Here is a 19,781-nt window from a genome sequence, read left to right on the forward strand (position 1 = left end):
GCTGTCTAACAAAAAGAAAAAAATATAAAATATAACAGCACATCATGCCTTGTTCTGCAGACAAGATTCATCATGATGCTGAATTATTTTTCCAGGAGAACCAGGCTCATCCTCAGTCTGCAGAGAGTATCAGTCTGCCTACAGTAAATGACCATGGTATCACTGTGCGTGACTGACCTGACCTCAACACCATAGAGAATCTACAGAGTATTGTGAAGAGAAGCATGAGAAACACAAAAAGGCGCTACTGAAGCAACCTGAGTTTCCTAACACCTCAGCAGACGAGCAGTACATCCTCTACGTCACGCTGCATCAACGCAGTAATTCATGCAAAAGCAGCCCCAACAAAGTAGTGCGTGCATCTACTGCAAAAATCCTTTTTTATAGGTCAAATTTTATGACAAGGATCGAACTTTAGCCATAATCCTCAGAATCAAAAAAATTAAAATAAACACTTGACATATGGCTTTTCAAATTGAAATAATTTAACTTCAATAATCCGTTTAAGTATAACCTGCAAAAATTTTGCAGGGGTGCTAGTGGCCCAGAAGCTACGGAGTCCTGTAACCGATAGGTTGCCGGTCCGACCCCATGTCCAACCTTCTCAGTCGTTGTGCCATTGGACAAGACACTTCACCCACTTTGCCTGTTGGTGGTGAGCAGAGGGCAGCCTCGCTTCTGTCAGTCTGCTCCAAGGCAGCTGTGGCTGCTAACATAGTTCACCACTGTCAGGGTGTGAATGTGTGCATGTATGAGTGAATGGCAGTGTAAAGCGCTCTGGGGTCCTCCAGACTTGTTAAAGCAATATACAAGTACAGGAAAATGAAGCAACTGGAACAAAAATAAAACAGGCAGATGCCCACTAAAATACATGGTCTCCTATCTTACCAACATGCTTAGAGGCTGTTCCTAAATAATAAGTTGATGCAACACATCTAATACATTTTTTTTTCCTTTTTAATTGTTTCTATAGAATCAATAATAACCTTAGAAAATGACAAAAAATATTAGAAATGTTACCTTAACTGTTACCTAAACCCAGAACATTAAAATACTTTAAAAAGTACTCTTCATTTTACAGTTTGACAGAGTACAGCGTTTATGAATGAGTTTTCACTGTAATCACTAAAGTATCCAGGCAGTGTTTCACCAAACGCAGCCATAATGAGTCTTCATGCGTACACATCCACCCAAGCTGCTGGAGCGGTGCCAGCAGCTAAAATGCGAACAAGACAGATCTGGGTAAAATTCAGTGCAGCATGGAGGCTTAGATCACCATGTGAAAAAGTAGCTGTTCTGAACTGTCAGCTGTTTGTTCTGTATGTTTCCAGCTTGTCGTGAGCAATGCCTGGCACCATCGGGCTCTTCAGAGATTAGGATAATCCCACTTGTCTTTGTCTCCCCAGGTTCTCCAGATGGGCTTTAACAAATTGAGAAACCTGACAGAGGGGATGCTGCGGGGCCTGGGCAAGCTGCAGTATCTCTACCTACAAGCCAATCTCATCGAGACTGTTACACCCAACACCTTCTGGGAGTGTCCCAATTTGGAGAATATAGACCTCTCCATGAACAGGTACTGTATACAGCTTTGAATGTGAATCACTAAGAAAAAAAAAAAAAAAAGCATAAAACAAATTACTCTATAGTGGTCACATAAAGAGACGCGTTGGATGAGGAAGCTTCCTAAAATGACAACTATTTTTTAAATCAATCAGTCATGACACTTCATGGAATGGAGAATGAGTATGGATTCATTATCAATGTTCATTTGCTTTGTTTCTGTCGAGAATAGTGCAGAAAACATCATTCTGGATCACTTGTAGCAGGTCATTCTGCCTAAAACAAAAAAAATGGAAAATACATAATACATTTTTTTATTTAAATTTTAAACTGACATACAGATTGCAAAGTCTAGGAGAAGTTCTTCTCAAAACATTGCATTTTAATTTAAATTATTTCAGGGCTTTTAATGGAGGCACTGCTTTATAAAACAAAACTATAATTCCCTGTCATGAGACGAGCCCTTACTTTATAGTCTGTTGTTATTCGTTAAGTGTGTGCCAGGCAATTGGCTGTTGACTTGAAGAGATGAATTTTCAGCTTCAGTGGCTGCTCCGAATCTCACAAATCTGATGTTTTTCCAGTCAGTCAAAATACCATGCCTAAGCTTTTTTTTTTAGGTTGTGCAGAAAACAAAACCTAAAAAGAAACTGTATTTGCTATGATAAGAAAAGACATGTCTCTGGTTCACTCAGACTGCAAAAGAGCAAGAGAGGAAAAGATATTTGGCACATAACAGGAAGACTGAACAAAGTACAGCAAAGTCGCTCTGTTTTGTTATTTTGAGGTCATGACCATTTTGATGGCAGATGCTCAATTTAGAAAAGTTGATAGGTTTTTGTAAATTTCAGAATTCTGTTTTTTAAATGCTAGCCATACTTACTGCTCTAATCATTAACATAAGGTAAAAAAAGTCATATATAATATACAGCATTTGTTTTAAATTTAAATTGCAGTTAATAAATATAACATTATACATTGCATTCGCTCCTACCATCAATATTTAATGACCGTCAACGACAGGAAGGCTAAATAAATATGTTTTCAATGCAGCTCTAATATGTTATTGTGTAGTTCTCAAAGATTAAGTTATTAGCAGATCGAAGCTTTGTGAAGGTTGGAATCTGGAAATCAGTCACAAATGTATCTACAATGAATTAATGAGATTTGTTGCAATATTTGTTGCATATTAAACACATGCTTGAAAGCAACAGAAAGTAGCACGGCCAGAGAAACGATTATATGTAAAAGTAAAAAAAAGCCGTTAAACAGGTTTGTTGTTTGTTTTTGTCATAGTGAATGCTAGTTTATTGAAGTTTTCAGCTCAATTTTATCTTTCTTCAGGTAGCTGTACATCCCAAATATTTTGTAACACAGAAATGAAATGTGACAATTAACGGACCAAGGACAAACACGACCCACAGTATAAATAACTATTGCACTTCACCTGAGGTCCCATAACAAACTGCCTGTTGAATCCATATCCAACTTTCTAACAGAGGTGTAAATAAATAGAGCTCATGAGATGCGATGACACACAAAAGTGAGTTCATCAGAACAAGATGAGACAAGATTTTTGAATAATTTTGAGGAGAAATCTTTAGAACTATGAAGTAATTAAGTTTACCCCCTTTAGTGTATCGTATGAGACACATTCACTTAAATCTTTATCTGTCTCTGTGTCCAACTCTAGGATCCAAGTTCTGGATGGTAGTTTGTTCTCTGGACTCACTAAGCTGACGACCTGTGAACTCTACACAAACCCCTTCAACTGCTCGTGTGAGCTTCTGAGTTTCCTGCGCTGGCTCGCCATTTTCCCCAACAGAACCAGCGAGCGGATGGTGTGCGACTCCCCTCAAGGATTCTCTGGCTACAACCTACTGAGCCAGAACCCCCGCATACCAGCCCAGCGCAATGCGCTGCACGTGCTTAATCTTGTATGCACAGAATACGGCAGCAGCGCGACACCCTTCGACACCTATGACTTCACCACCCAGCTGCCAGACTTCGCCTCCCCCTGCGGACTGGATGATTGCGCCTCCGGGACCGCTCCCGATGACGTGATAAGCATAGGCCCCATTTTCACAGACTCTAATCCGATCATAACGATAAAACAAGTGCAACATTCAAGTGCAGTGATAACGGTCCAGATTCCCCACCCGTTTAAGAAAATGTACATCCTGATGCTGTACAACAACAGCTTTTTTACGGACATCCAGAATCTCAACAAACACAATGAGGATATTGAACTGAAGAACTTAAAACCTAACACGGACTACACATACTGTGTGGCTTCTATAAGAAACTCCTTGCGGTTCAACCACACCTGTTTAACCATCTCTACCGGTCGAAAAGCCGGGGCCGAGACAATACGCAATCAGTCATCCGCCACGCATTACATCATGACTATTTTGGGTTGTCTGTTTGGCATGCTGCTCTTTCTTGGCCTTGTTGTGCACTGTCTGAGGAAAAAGAGGATCATGGAGGAAAAGGAGAGAAAGATGAGTAGAATCCAGAGGACTTTGATAGAGCTGAAGTATGGTGGCGAAGGGGATATAGAGGGAGGAAGCGGAGGATCTGTCTCACAAAAGCTTGCTGCGGGGGAAAGCCTGTCCAGAATGCCCTACCTGCCCCAGGGAGGAGAGATTGATCCATACAAGCTTCAGGAGGTGATAGAAACTCCAGGACACAAGTCTGCCAAGCTAAACTACATGGAGGTCAGAGGTTCTGGCATTGAAAAGGAAAGGGAGCGAGAGAGAGAAAGGGAGATGTCACCGCAAGCAAATCCCCAGGGCTCAGTGGCTGAGATCTCCACCATCGCTAAAGAAGTTGACAAAGTTAACCAGATAATTAACAACTGCATAGATGCTCTCAAATCTGAGTCTACGTCCTTTCAGCAGGGAATAAAATCCCCGACTGCAGGTGGAGGAGCCGTTTCAACAGAAGAGCCACAGCTGGTGCTTCTGTCCGAGCAAGGAGAGAGAGGAGGCGAGTTCCTATCCCCCGTCTACAAGGGAGGACGAGGAGGACGAGAAGAGCGGTCAAGGAGTTACCACCCCTCTTTGCAACGACACCACAGCATGGAAACTCCTCCGACTACTAAACGGCCAAGCACCTCCTCTTCTCCTGGCTCTGCCCGGAGCCCTCGCTCTTTCCGCTCAGAGGGAGGGTACCACCCATCAGAGTCCCGCTACATTGAAAGAGCCTCACCTGGTGAAAGAGGAGGAGGAGGAGGAGGAGAGGCCATCCGTGCTGTCAACCCTGCTGCAGCTATTTTACGGGCTGAGGCCCAGAGAATCCGTCAGTATAATGAACATCGCCACTCCTATCCGGGATCCCAGCAGCATCTCCAGGAACTTCAGCATCATCCACAGATCCTGCAGGAGCTCCACCACCACCCAGGAGGTCGCAAACCTTCTGTGTTGGATCCCATCACTCTCAGCAGGCAGGCTAAGCAGCGTGAGCTAACCTACTCCCAGCTGTCACAGCATTACCCGCTCTCGCCCCAATACCACAACCTCAGCTACTGCTCAAGTCCGGAGGAAGATGAGGAGGAGGAAGGGCTCTTATGTACCCCGACCCTAGGGCTTTGGGAAAGGTTCAAAATGCACCGTAAGAGGCATCGGCAGGCGTCTTTAGAGGATGAAGGATACGTGGCAGCTGGGCATGCTCTTAGGCGGAAGGTTCAGTTTGCCAAGGATGAAGATCTTCATGACATACTGGACTATTGGAAGGGCGTATCTGCCCAGCAGAAAGCTTGATCCCACATGTGAAGTTGCCAAACACCTTGAACTTAGAAAGACACCCTGCATCCATGACATACCAATACAAACCTGTGGACATTTTCATGAATGATCTGTAAATATACACAAAACAACTTATGGCATCTACAAAGATTTACTTTGCACATACATGTTTACACACACAGATACAACACACACAGATTTTACACAAACTAAGCCTTTTCCTCCCAAATCGGATGAGGACCAACTAATATATGTATTATCATGAACAAAAATATGAATATATTATTGAGACTGAGATACTTTTTGTAATGTAATGGAAATTATAGCTCAGAACTATGTAGCTATTTGTAAGTTTTGAATGAAGAAAAGTAGAATCAATGTTAAGTATAGAAAAACCCTAAATGTTGTTGGGAAACCCATCTCAAACAGCCAAGTGATGCTTTGGATACTCCCAAACTCTCACAGCAGACTCAAACTTCACCAACAGAGCCATACCTATTTAAACTGGCCAGCCAGATTGATAATATGTTGCACTCTCAGTTCTATACATTATCAATCTGGGACTCCTCCCATTGGGGAAAGGAGGGACGTGCAGCAGAACCTTCAGAGCTGATTGGGCGAATAAACACCTAGTGACCGCCTACCAAAGGATGGTTTTAGCCAATCACGGAATCAAATGAAAATGTAAGCAGTAAAGGCTATGAGAAACCCCAAAAAGTTGTACTGGTTAAGGAACCTTTTGCTGTTCTTCCTTCAAACATGAAATCTTGATTTCTGACAAAACAGATGCGATAGCAGCATGTAAACACCCATCCTCCTGCACTGTCATGTTTAATTTGGTGCGGCTGTGGGCTTGGCACGTCTTGCTTTCATCACAGTTGTATGTCCTGCCTTAAACCGTAATGCTACAATGTGATTGGCCCAAACAGTTTTTAGTTTGGACACAAACGGTTGAAGTAGGAGCAGTACAAGAGGGATTCTCGTGTGTTTGTGAACGCACAAATGCTGCAAGAATTCGGTTTGTAGGCAAGATTAATACTTATTGCTCTCCTGGGGAAGTTAAAGCTGCACCATGTCCTGCAATACAACCAGAAAAGCAGGTGTTCAAAATCAATATACAGTTCCATTCAGAGGTTTTCATACAGTCGTCACAGGCATAAATATCATATTAATCTTAGGCTTTTAATTATTTATTTGGTCTATTCTTTCCCAGGGTGGAATGAATACACAAGTTTTTGGTGGAGTTTTTTTCCAATCAATGTTGGGTCAAAATTAAACAAAGGCTAAAATATCCACATTTCCACACCCTACTTGTTTAATGTCCCTGACCGAGTTCTTTCTACTAGCATCAAGCATAATTCTGACTGGATATTTGACCACACTTCGGGACACAACTGGCAGATATTTGTGCATCGCTACATAAGAAAATCCTGCATTGACAATATTAGCTGTGAAAATTGCAACTGTGCTTTCCAACACGTTCAGTAACCTTCAGCACGCTGTGATCTGTGTCAGAATCCATCAAACTGTGTAATATCTTATTGACATGCTGTCAATGTATGACACTCAGAAGACATAACCAAACGATTAATATTTCTAATGTTCATGTGACGGCGCCAGTGCCACAGTTGATGGATGCTACAGTGTATTTAAATTTGTAAAGCTCTACTTAACTTTTCAAAACATAGAACGTGTAGCTGGAACACTGCTGTTTTTAAGCAATGGCCTCTAACTTCGAAACAATGTAAAAAAAAACTGAGCTAAAGTCCAGTTTCCTCCGATTTAAGCCTTTTTTCTGTTGCTATGACCCAGATAACTGAGAATTTGCACAGGCATTTTCACAACATATCTCCTATAAGTGTTTGATCATAGCTGAATCTTTGGGTCATCTGACCAAACAGCTAATCTCTAAAAAGCATTTCACTGCTGGGAAACTAAATTAAAGAGAAGCCGGTTCACAAAGGTAGTAAAAAAATAAATATATAATAGAACAACATAGGAAACACAAGAAATGCAACTGAAAGGCAGTGTAAGAAAGTACAACACCAAACTAGGAAGTCCCATATCAACTCCACTGTCTTGAGCAGGTATTTGTCTCTGTTGCATTTATCCATCTAAACATGAACATGTGAAGTTATCATTCCAATCAGACCTTATATCAGACATTGATCACTCAAAAAGTTTGAAATTATATGAACTTTAATGTGCCAGGAAATAAATCATACTGTCATGAACATTTCATAAGAGGTAAAAACTAAATCAACTTTATGTGCAACTTTGTCTCTAAAAAGCCTCTTATATGGACATACATGGATGGCAATTTACGAGAGGCATTCTGAGCGCCATTATGCACATAAAGAATTGCAAAAAGGTTGCAGGAACACAGTGTTTCCTCACCTGGAGTTAAGATTAATTCATCAATTACACGCCTACTGATCTTTTAAAGCCCGTATCACTGTTAATTACAATGATTCTCCTCTTACATTTAATGTTAGAATATTACTTCGGATCAATTAAAAAAAAAAAGTATTACGGAAAATGTGGGCTTGATAAAAAGTATGTTTAATGCCTGCTTAAGGGTTGTTATTTTGAAGAGGTATTTTTAATCTGACAAATGAGAATCATCGAATTGCATATTTGCAAATTATATGCAAAAAAATTATTAAATATCACTGCTGCATGAGCCTGGTGGATAACAGAAAATTTACCATAACTCCAAACATGTGGACCCAATTACTGTTCCTAAAAACCATTACCGTTGTAAGATGTGTCATCATCATCCTTCTACCTTGGAAAACCTAAAAAAAACAAAACATTAAAAGCCCCAAATTGATATGGCCACAATGAGCCAAACATGTGAACGCAACTGTATTCCAACCAAAATTTGGGAGATTTAAAACATTAAATCAAATGTTTCTGGATGGGTGACCAATCAGCAGTAATATTTACATGTTCTGAGATCGAGTAGGTAGCTCTTATGAGAGAGTGCGTATAATGTGCCAAATCAACCGATGGGGTAGTAGAGCCCTACTGTGTATTACCTTCTTCTTACCACTGTTTTTATATAGAGGATTTTAAAAAATGTGTAAAAAGAAACATATATGTTGATATTATTATTCATTATTCTTATTCTCATTACTGGTCTTCTTATTATTCCTATGATCCTCAGCATTAATATTTTATTATTTGAATATGGCATGGCTTTGTTGTGTGACCGTGTTTTTGGACTGTTTTGAACCTCTCAGTCGAGAAGCGCTCCAGAGCAGAAACATACACAACAAGAAAAGAGACATTTGTGTCCTCCTTTTCTACCAAGAGGATTGTGCTCTGTCCTCTGAGCCAAAAAAAAAAAAAAAACAACAACAACAAAAATAAAACAAGCCAGCCTTTTCTGTTGGTGAACTTTTACTACATGTGCTCTTCATCATCCTAAAGAGAGAACGCTGTACAGAAGAAAGAAAAGTTCTATATTTGCAACAAAAGTGACTGTTTTGTTTCTACAACATGGCTTTGAAATCCTTCAGACTTTTCAGACACCTGAGTCCCAACTTAGTTACCCGTCTGCTCACCTACACTGGTACGTTTTTGATTTTGAAACCAAACTAAAAAAAAAAAAAATTTAATCTTCTAATGAATGTCTTTAAATTCCCACGAGGGGAAACATAACTGCACTGTTCAAAATCATAAAACGACCATAATTGAACGACCTAAAACTCTCAGCTTCCTTCCCGACACGCTGTAGCTCCACTGTGTTTTATAAACGTTTCATCTCAATCCCGGGTTTTTATCGCTCTTTTTTTGGACTCTTCTGGTTCCACTGTGGTGCCATAGTGCCAAACCTGAGAAATTGCAGGTATTTGAACTTAATTCAAATACTGCTGAATACAGACCTCTTCTGCTTCACGACATGTCTAAAAAAAAAAAAACTAAGATTTGCACAAAATGATCCACCTTCATTGGCTCGCTGAATCCCCTCTATCCTCGAATCATTTCTATGACCAAAGTACTGTGGTAGATAATTGACTCTTACACTCCCCTAACCAGTACACAGTTGTGTATCACATTTTCAGTTAATACATCAGCACACACTTTCATGCTCACAGAAACAACCGGATGAATGTATTCTTTGAGACGCTATTTTCTTTTCTGCAGCTTGAATAAAGCGTACAAGCAAAAATGTAACTGTTTCAAACGTCCTGCAGATTGCTACAGGTGGTTCAGAACTGGAAACAAATAAGGAATTATTGCCATTGTATAACATTGATTACTCGCAAATTGTGCCACAAAATTATACTTAGAGCGGTTTTATTAAGGTAATAGCAATGTTTTGTTTTTTTTTGAAGGTGTTATGTTAAAATGTGACAAGTGGTAAGAGGCGATGTTTGCTGTATCTAAAATATCTGCAAGATTAAAAGAGAGAGTTCAGGGTTTTTGGATGTGGGATTCTGTGGGTTGTAATCAGCAGCCAGTATCTTACCCTGCAACGGAAAGCTCTCAGATTCTTCCAAAGGTGATTTTGTTATGCCGTTTCCGTGCTTGTCATTGTAAACCTCACAAACGGTATCACGCAACAATGGAGAGGTGCAGTCTCTGGCTCTATAAGGCTGGGGTCAGGGCTCTTTGCAGGCCAGTCAAGTTCCTCCACACCAAACATGCCAATCCATGTAATAATGTACCTTGCTCATGTTGGGACTAAAAGAAGTCCTCCCTAAAATGTTCCGACATAGCTGAAAACATCAAAGTCTTCAAGATGTCTTTGCTTCCTGCAAAACAAAATTCCTGTAGTTCCCTTCTGCGTTTTTGCTACAATACCACTTACTCTAGGCCTTGAAATGTTAATTATTAAGAAACTTTTATGTATGCAGGTGGCATCCTATGAAAGTACCCCTCTGGAGCTAAACGAGCTCCTGGGAGTGACCCATTATTTCACAATTTTGTTTTAAGAAGCAGCCTGTATACCCAGGTGCTTGGTGTTAAGCACCGTGAGACTGATTGGAGGATTTCAATTCAATGATTTAGAGGAGTGACTCAATACTTTGGCAATACAGCTCATTTACTGCAGATAAGATACTGACTGTTGAGTAAAACTCCACAGAATCCACTTTAAAAATAAATACCCAAACTATCCTTTTAAATATTGAAGACAGAAGATATTAGTTTATAAGATACAGAGGAATGTTCTGGACTTTCTTTTATCATGGATGAGAAGAGTTTAAACAAGGGGCGGAGTCAAGATCATCTCAGTTTAACAGATTTTATAGAAAACAAGCCTGTATTCACACAAATAATTAAAATTTGTAGTAAAAAAAATGGTGGATCTTAGTTGTTGCATTTTGGTTTGAGGTCCAAATTGACTCTAACCTTGAATAACAGGTAAACAATGATGTGTTTATTGTTTAGAAACAGTATAAAAAAATGTGTTCTCTGCTGTAACAAGTCCAGAATGCTCAAGTAATTATTCCTGGTTAAAGCCATAATCATGGGTTAGTAAAATCCCCACTGTTCGTAGCACTGCACAAGCACATAAAATGTGCGGTTAAAAGGCGTTTTTTCGGTTTTCAGATGAGAGCAGCGATGACGCGGTTCCTCTTCGTTCCAGTCTGACCCTTACTCACGAGAAGACTGTTGAGCTGCATTTGGTTCTGTATTACACGCCCTCAGATTGTGGCTTTAACTAAGTAAAAACAAACAGCCTTAAAACATTTGATTTTCTTTTCATGTTTTTAACTTTAACATTGCTTTTAAAATTGTAAAAAAGAATTAAAAAAACAACATAAAAAAAAAAAAAAAACTACATATGATCCGGTCTGGACATTTTTTTTTTTTTTTAGTGGCTTTAGACTTAAGCCTCACTTGAGCATTCTTTGCTACCGGTTATATAAATGTAGCGATGTACTAAACTGTTATTTTTGTTTGAGGTTTTTCTTTTTTCCGCTTTATGAATAGTAATAGCCTGGATTTGTCATGCGTCAGAGAGTAGCCGAGCTTAGACCAAGACACCAACGTGGAGGATGTGGTTGAAGCGGCCAGACAACAGCGACTGCTACTCTTTGAACCTCGACAAACACAAACTGTTTATTTGAAACAACAATGCCCGGGCAGTGGATATGAACTGTGGTATTACTGACATGCGACAGACACGACAACCGTAAACTTCATTGGAGGCTTGTGTTATATTCTTCTACAGCGTATGACTCAGGAGCGAGAAAGCCAGAGAGAGCTAGAAGAGGGAGAACATGCTTTGCCATAGGATCTCTCAGAGACTTTATTTTCTTGTTGAAAAATGAAAAAGAGCACAAATAAAAAAAAATCCTTCCTTACACCGTCTCCTTTCCTCCTTTCCTAGCTTCTGTTTCATTTATTAAAGTTGTAAGATAAGAGGTTTTTTCTTTAACAATACAGGAAAAGTATGTGGTGATGCTTAGTTTGTTAACTAGATCTTTTAATCCTATTTCCAGTTTTTGGAACAACAATTTGCGAAACAACAGCCCAGATTTATATTTACAGTGCCTTTAACAATCGTTTGTACCACTGGTTAGGGTGTTCACAATAACCGTATAATAAATGGATGTTTTTTAAGACTTGGTGGTCCCGAGAGGCTGCTCTTTGCTCGTTCCACAAGAGTGAGCACCAAAGCTATCCTGCTTTCTATGTGACGGCAAGGTTTACTTATGTACTTGTTATACAGGCCTTGGTTTTCACAAAGTGATTTTAAGCCTTCTAATCATTGCTGGAACTATAGATATGGTATTAGGCAGGTTTGCTTGGGCTGTTTAGGTCTTATTTAGGTCTTATCATTTATAAACCTCCCTACAAATTCCCCTTACTTGAATATCATGCTTTCTCGTCTTTCCCATTTAGAAGAGGGGCTAAAAAAATGTCTTGGTGTCAATCCATATTCATAAGCTATGTCAATAGAAAGTCATGAATCACTAAATAAAAGTTTGCACTCACTTGGTCATTGGGATTGTTAGTGGGCCGATATATATTTTGATCTTTTTGGGATCAATTTTTTTTTTCCTCCAGGGTATGAATGTACTTTAAATTAAAAGTTTGTTTTTCAAATGTATTTTGTTTGTGAGAATTTGATGATATATTTGACGTTTAAAATAATTGGGTGTACCTAGAAGTGAGGATGTTGTAAGTGCATTAGGAAAAACACAATGAATGAATAAACAATCATTTGTCACAACTCAGAGTTGGTATCACTTTTAGTTTTGTGCTTGTTTCAGACTTGAACATTTTGCGAAAATGTAGTCTTTAATGAAAGATGTGTTTACTTCACATGTTTGAATTCCTAAAATTATAGCATCTAACCCATCAATTATTTTATTAATTTAACCTTTATTTACCCAGGTATTCTCAGTGAGATGCAACATCTCATTTTCAAGAGTGACCCATTTGATTAAAAAAAATAAATATTTGCAAACACAACTTAAAACAAGAGCACGTTACATAGGAAAATTTCTCCTTTTGTCTTAAAAGACATTTAAATTGTCCCAGAGAAATCAAAAGTGAATAGTTTCAAATCCTGCTGTAGAGTATTCCACGTTGACGGGGCAGGGTATGAAAATGCTTTTTATCTTCTTTTTCTTTTTTACTTCTGATTGTACTAGTGGAGTACTCAAGGAGAGGAAGTCCTGACATCAAAGTTTGGGTGCTGAACTGTCTAAGTGACAGGTATGAGGATAGGTAAGGTGGTAACAGCTTTATAGATGAAAATGTACCAATGCATGAGTCTAAGGATTTATAATGATGGAAAGTTCCCCTGGCAATGTAAACTACAGTGGTGAGGAAGAGAGTTATGTCCTGCTGTGAATATTAAGAATAAGAATTCCTTTATTGTCCCACAGTGGGGACACTTCTTCTGGTTAGGAAACAACATGACCTTTGTTTTAACAGCATCTAGGACTAGTCTCTGGTGAAGCAAGTCAGACTGAATAGTGTCACACACAGACACCCAAGCACAGGAGCAACTGTGTTTGCATGGCAGTGAACTACAGTGTCATCAGCATAAAAATATGTACAAGCAACAGTAAAAAATTTTACCGACATTGTTTACATAAATTGAAAACAGAGTTGGACCTAAAATGGAACCTTGCGGCACACCCTTTGTGACGTTTAAGTAATGCGATGACAGATCACTGTACACATTTTCTACGATTTGACAGAGAGTTAGAAAACCAACTTACACCATTATATGTTAAACCAGTATCTGACAGCTTTTGACAAAGAATAGAATGATCAACAGTGTCAAATGCTATTGACAGACAAAGAAAATAGCTGCTGCTTTAATAACAGTGGAAGTGACTTGTAAACCCCACTAGTAGTTGACTATACAAACATTTCTATTATGGCAATTAAAGAGGCCTAAAATGGCAGCACAGTCAGCATCAACAGCCAATATATAACTTTCATTTGGAAGTACTGGTCTAACATTTATAGCAAAAATATGCTTAGGAATTAACAATTTTTATGTCTAGTTAGATCTCTGATTGCAATCTGAAGACCAAACAGATTTTGATTGTAGCCCCCAAGTTGGGTCTGGTTCCTCAACTTTTGGAACAGCTTTACTGAAACACCTCAAAGGAGGAAACATTTGGATATTTGGACATGAATCCTAACCATATGAATCCAACTTGTTCATGTCCTATCTGAAAGTCAGAAAACCAGTAGGATTTACTGATGTTGTAGTCAGCAATGTTTAAAGCAGCACTGTATAACTTTTAGCCACTAGGGGCACTTGACCTGTAACTTCCAGATGTAGTTCCCTGAAGGCCACTGGCATCACTGCACTGTTGAATAATTAAACATTCTACCTAAGCGTTTTGGAATCTGATAGCAGACCACTTTGGACCAGCAGACCGAGAAGTCCTCGAGTTATTAGAACCAAAAATATATCTCATCAGGTAAGAGTCATATCTGTTTTGTTTTGTTGTTATGGCAGTCTGAGCATAACCTAGAGTGGGTCATGTGACCTAGAGCGGCACTCTAGGTCACTCTCAAGTTAAAACGGTGAGTTTTTGAGAAGGGTAGCCTGCACAGGCCATCGATATATATGGCAAGTGCTGTATATTGATCTAAAAATCTTTTAATATATCTCAAATAAAGCTATTTCTTGGCTCAAAGCTTACTCTGAGCATGTTGTGGATCGTCATTAAGCTAACAAATAACAGTGCCCCAGAATAACTGTTGCACTGGTGAATCTAACTTTATTAGTTAGGTGCACTGCCACAACATTTAGGTGAACCCATATGTCGGTTCGTGGCCTTTTGAGGCTGGAGTTTCAGCAGGAATGATGACCAAGTGGCAGTATGTGGAAGCAGCAATACATTTATTTGTTGGTAGCAGCATTCACTCTGCCAACCAACTACCAACCAACCAACAACCAACTCGTTTTACAGACACAATCACTGCCTTAAATACCCTCTGCTGATTAAGGGTCAAACCATTCTGCACTAAACAATTTACTATTAACTTTACCTATAAAATACAATATTTACATAATACAAATACACATACACATTCCCACCTATTTTTTATAAATATTTTATCTTTTAAACCCACACCTAAAAACCCCTTAAAACAAATGTGCAAAAGTTCCCCCCTGCTTTTCCCATGGTCTCTCCCGGAACCTATAAATGGTGTCTGGACCCCCGGGGAAGCATTTGTCCAAACACCCTGGAGAGGACATAGAAAACAGGTAAGTCACCAACTTCTAACACTTTGTTTAGTCTCACACTTCTCACAGATTCTACACCACCATTTGCTTAAGTTTCCTGACAGTAGACCTTAGCTCTAAACAACAATTCTTCTTTTCACAGAGCCCACACCATTTCCCAATGAGGAGCAGCTGTGCAGAGCCTGAACAAAAGGCTACATGCTAATTATTAAAATATCCAATAAATATTCAATAAATAGTTAAAACTTCTTGTGTGCAAATGGTTATTTCTGTGCAAAGTCATGCTTAAAGTGCTGTGCAAAACAAAGTGCTAATTAAGGTGCAAGTTTACAGTGCAAAAGTATTCTTAAAGTGCAATACCAGTTACTTTTCCTAAAAACAGTCCCAGTAATGAAGGCATCTTCATTACACCATACTTGCAGGAAAGCAGATTCTCTGAACTTGGCACTTATCCAGTGAATCTGACAAGCTGATAACAAATAGACAAACTCTGCAACTCTGAAGAGCGCAGACATCCATCTAAATGCTAACTAACAGAGCGTTAGCTGCAGGGAGAGTTAGTGGAGGTGAAAGGTGGAGGTGAAGGCAAGGCATTTAATAAGAAAAATAACTGTGTGATTGCATATAATTGTATGCGGGGGTTTTGCTTTAAGTTGCCGTAAAAAAAACAGATATCACGACAATGGTCTTGAGAAAAAGAAGCCCCAATCAAGCACATCGAGGCCTGAGGCAAAACCATGATTATATGTTCACAAGAACGGTCAGGAGACCGACACCAAGTCACGTCTGAGTAACACAACATTAGGATTTTACAGGAATTTATTTTTCCACATTTGATGTACTCAACTACTTTAGCAACATGCTTTCTCGTAGGATTGTTCCTAAAAAGAGGTTTAGGTGCTGATTCAGGGCTGCTGCTATGATCAGTTCTTGTTCTATTAAAAACGTAGAAGAGCTGGTTTGTTTTCTTCCTCAGTTCGAGAGACACTTCAGAGCCACTACTTTTATCTTTTAATGCTTGATCCTCCATCTTGTTGTATTCTGAATTTCTGTGAAGGATCGGAGTGCAGAGAGAAACTTTAGCTATCCTGACCAACATTTCTCAACCACTTTCAAACACACCATTGCAAACTGGAGACATACACACTATTTCAAGCTGATTGATAAACACCAGCTGGTGGTATGGAAAGACCCAACAATATTTAGCATCTGAGATATAATCCATGTTATAAATTCAATTGAAATTTGCGAACTGCAACAGTGGCTCTGTGTAAAACTGGGCAATAATAAATCAAATGGTGAAAAGATAGAGACACTGAGCTCATGGTATCCCAAAGCTAATCTGTCTTTTTATTAATGCTGAGGCTGTGGTTTTAGTATTTGAGCTCGTCTCCAGCTCCAGACAAAATCAGTTCATTCCTCTGACCCAGCTGCGGGTTTGTGCAGAGAAAGAACTATATTTCAGATTTCAGTGCTTAGATACTCTAAAAATTGAAAGCAATCAAAAGCACCACCAGAGTTTAGGGCTGAAACTAGTTTAGAGGGGAAAAAAACATTGTCAGGGTTTTAACACATTCTTTAAAAATGTATTTAAATAGATGCAAACAAACAGAATTGCAAAATAAACAGTTCATTAAAGCCTCCCTTTCAACTTTGTAGGAGAAAAGCACCGTTCTTACACATTGGAAGCCAATGTATCCTGTGCAAAGATAATACCAAAGGTTGTGTGCTAAAAAACTGCATGTATTGCTGCCGGTGTTACTAACGTCTTAATAATACCTCAGTAACACTATTTGCATTGCATACACAATTTTATTACTTCTTTTTGTAGAACTTTACTGTTTGATTAATTTAGTTAATAATCGTTATCAGATCCTCTGATGCTGGTGAGCTTTGTTTGTTGTCACACCTGCCTTGAGGCAGCGAGGCTGCCATAATTCGGCGCCACCGAACCCTTTGACCACCGCCAGCTTGCAATGCAGGTGAAGTGCCTGGCCCAAGGACACGACGACTGAGACGGTTGGAGCGGGGGATCGAACCAGCAACTCGCCAGTTACAGGACAGCCTTCCTAACTATTTTAAGAGCACAACTGTACTCTTAAAATAAGTTTATTGGAGGAATTATAAACTTTGGCCAAAATGTAGTTTAAAAAAAGTATCATATGATTGCAAAGAAACCCACAACATATTTGTTCCTTACAGAGAAAATAACATTATGTTAATTGACTCGTTGTAATAGAGTTTCAGTGAGTCCAAAGGATGCTTACCTTGCTGGATTTTAATTTGACACAAGCAGTTGAACACCCGAAGCAAACCTGCCTAATGAAGCTCATCTTGACAGTAAGCACATCTAGATAGTATGTGTCAAAGGTTGTCTAAAGCTTACCTTTAAACATGCCAAGAAAATGCATCATTAAGAAAGATTTTGACAGATTTGAGAAATTTAGAACCCTTTTCTTTTTATCTTTCAATAAACTGTCCTGGAATTGCAAACAGTGTTGCTGATGTAATCCACTTCTTTGGCAATTTCAAGGCGTTTGGTGCCTGAACAAAGGTTTGAAGTGTTTGCAGGATAAATTGTCAGCAGTTTATACATCAATGGAATCTAAAACCTGCTCTCCTCTGCACACAGAACCATTTCAACATTGTTACACCACCCAGTTCATCCAGACAACATTTTACTTTGCACAATGTAGGTAAGTGCATTACTTTGAGTGACATCAGTAATGAAACACAATCCAGAAAAAATATAACTAATAAAAATATTAAAACAATTATAAAAACTGTTTTCAACTCATACCTGGTGGATTCCCACATTCCATCTAGGGGTAAGCAGAGGGAAAGCAGCTCTTCTTTCGCAGGAAACTGAAACGGACTGAACTTTCTACTGAGCTGTTAATAAACCTTTATAGAGCTACAATAGGAAAAAGCATATCAATAAAATAGAAATTAAATTGATCGATATTGATAATTATCAAAAAGTTTAAAACATATATTTTAGGTGCCGTCCTGGCAATTTTTGCTGTTGCTTAGATACCTTTTTTAGATAAAGAACACTGAATTCAAACGTAATCCTTTAGTCAACCAACATTTTACCAAAACTGCAAGTTTTTAAAATAAGAACAAAGAACACATGCTTTCTGAACTCTTTTAAGGGGGCAGAGCTTGGTGACGGAGCGTTCCTGGGTCTGCGTTTGTCATTGGTTGGCAGTATGTAATGACTGCAGTATTAACCTACTTGAATACAAAAGGAAGGAAAATTGTTCTTATGTTGAACTTTTTACTGGCCTTTTTTTCTACCACACCACACGTCTATTAATCGATATATATTGTTATTGAATTATCGTCCAGCCCTAAAAGAAAGCATCTTGTCTCGGCATAACAGTGTGGTATGGAAGCTGCATGGAACAGCAGAGGAAGAACTTGGCACAGGTGGTGATGACAGCACAGGGGATTGTGGGATGCTGTTTACAATATCTGGACATGGTTTATGCTACATGTGTCCAGAAAAGGGCCAGACGTATAAATCACTAACAAACTCGAAAACAGCTTCTTAAGCTGTAAGGGCTATCGCTTCCTGCTGAAAACCAATAAACCACCATCCCAGTTCATAGTCTGCTGTATGTTACAAACACACTAAAGGTAATGCCTATTTGCACACTCTAGTTTCTCAGAGAATGGTTGGCCGTACACCCATCCATGCACATTGCACAGTTCTATAACTTCAAGTTTTAAAATTCATGCATTTAACATAGTAATTTAAATTGTTCGTAAAGGGACTGCCATACGACTTTCTGGGCATGAGTCTTATTAGACCCTCAGATATGCATCTTATTAGACCCTGGAGACTATTTAAGCTTTTATTGGCCAGTGCAATCAACAGACTTAAAAAAAAAAAAACGTGGAAACAGTATGTCTTCTTGTATCTGTGTGTTATATATAATCTGTGCGCATCCTGAGCCAGTGTCTGTCTCATCAGAAATTTTAATATGGTAAAACATAATAACAATAAAGAATCTTGAGAAATGTATACATTGGAATTACCTTGTAGTATTGTCAAGAAATTATAACCTTTTTACTTACAGCACAGCACCAGTGATTTGTATTTTAACATAGTCTTATTGTATCTCTAACTGACTGAAAGCTAAGACTTGAGTGATGTTTAGTTGTCTCTATCCTAACTCTGTTCTGGTGCAGCTGGCTTTGGGGTCTAAATCTGTGAAGAGAATGTGTCCTGTCAGGGTGTTTTCGCTTACCTCCCAGCTTCCATCTGTCCTGTGTGATTTTAACCTAAGGCAGCCAAGGTAGCTATGTCTTCATTGTTACATCATCTGTCTCCCCCCATCCTCATTTTCCTTCCTTTGAGGCATCTCAGATCTCACTCTCAGTCTCAAACTCACACAGACAGTAGCACTCGATTCTGTAAGCATCAGTGTTTTTGAGCAGAAGTTAACGTTCTGCTGGGGGGGGGGGGGGAGCAGATTCAAAAATATTTCTATTTGAAACATTTTTCTTGAAGAATTTACTTTTATTCTTTACAAACTTTTAGCTCACACATGATATTTACAGAGAGACACAAATGCTGCCATGGACAATAGCAGCAGCTTATTAAAGAGCACTTCAAGCTGGCAGGATGAAAGATTTTCATCCTGCGGGGCAGTTAAAAAGGGCAGCCAAACAACCATGGATATTTCAGCCGCTCACAGTAGAAGAAGAACTACATTAACTACTTCTCAAGCAATGTGGTTGAAGGTTGCCCTTTCCAAACGTGGTCTTATCATAGCATTCTAACA

The 19,781-nt window shown here is 39.1% G+C and overlaps 1 protein-coding gene across 3 annotated transcripts in view; it reads left to right on the plus strand.

Moving 5' to 3' along the window:
* elfn1b (extracellular leucine-rich repeat and fibronectin type III domain containing 1b) overlaps positions 1-11,626 on the plus strand; it is a 170,659-nt gene extending 159,033 nt beyond the window's left edge. For all 3 annotated transcript variants that reach the window (XM_036137420.1, XM_036137421.1, XM_021307930.2), the window contains 2 exons: positions 1,407-1,573; positions 3,254-11,626. In XM_036137420.1, coding sequence (XP_035993313.1) covers positions 1,407-1,573; positions 3,254-5,321 — 2,235 coding nt within the window. In that variant the 3' untranslated portion in view covers positions 5,322-11,626. The remainder of the gene's footprint in view (positions 1-1,406; positions 1,574-3,253) is intronic.
* Positions 11,627-19,781: the final 8,155 nt, after the last annotated feature.

This window comes from Fundulus heteroclitus, chromosome 5 (genome assembly GCF_011125445.2).
Source record: "Fundulus heteroclitus isolate FHET01 chromosome 5, MU-UCD_Fhet_4.1, whole genome shotgun sequence".
In the NCBI taxonomy this organism is placed as follows: domain Eukaryota; kingdom Metazoa; phylum Chordata; class Actinopteri; order Cyprinodontiformes; family Fundulidae; genus Fundulus; species Fundulus heteroclitus.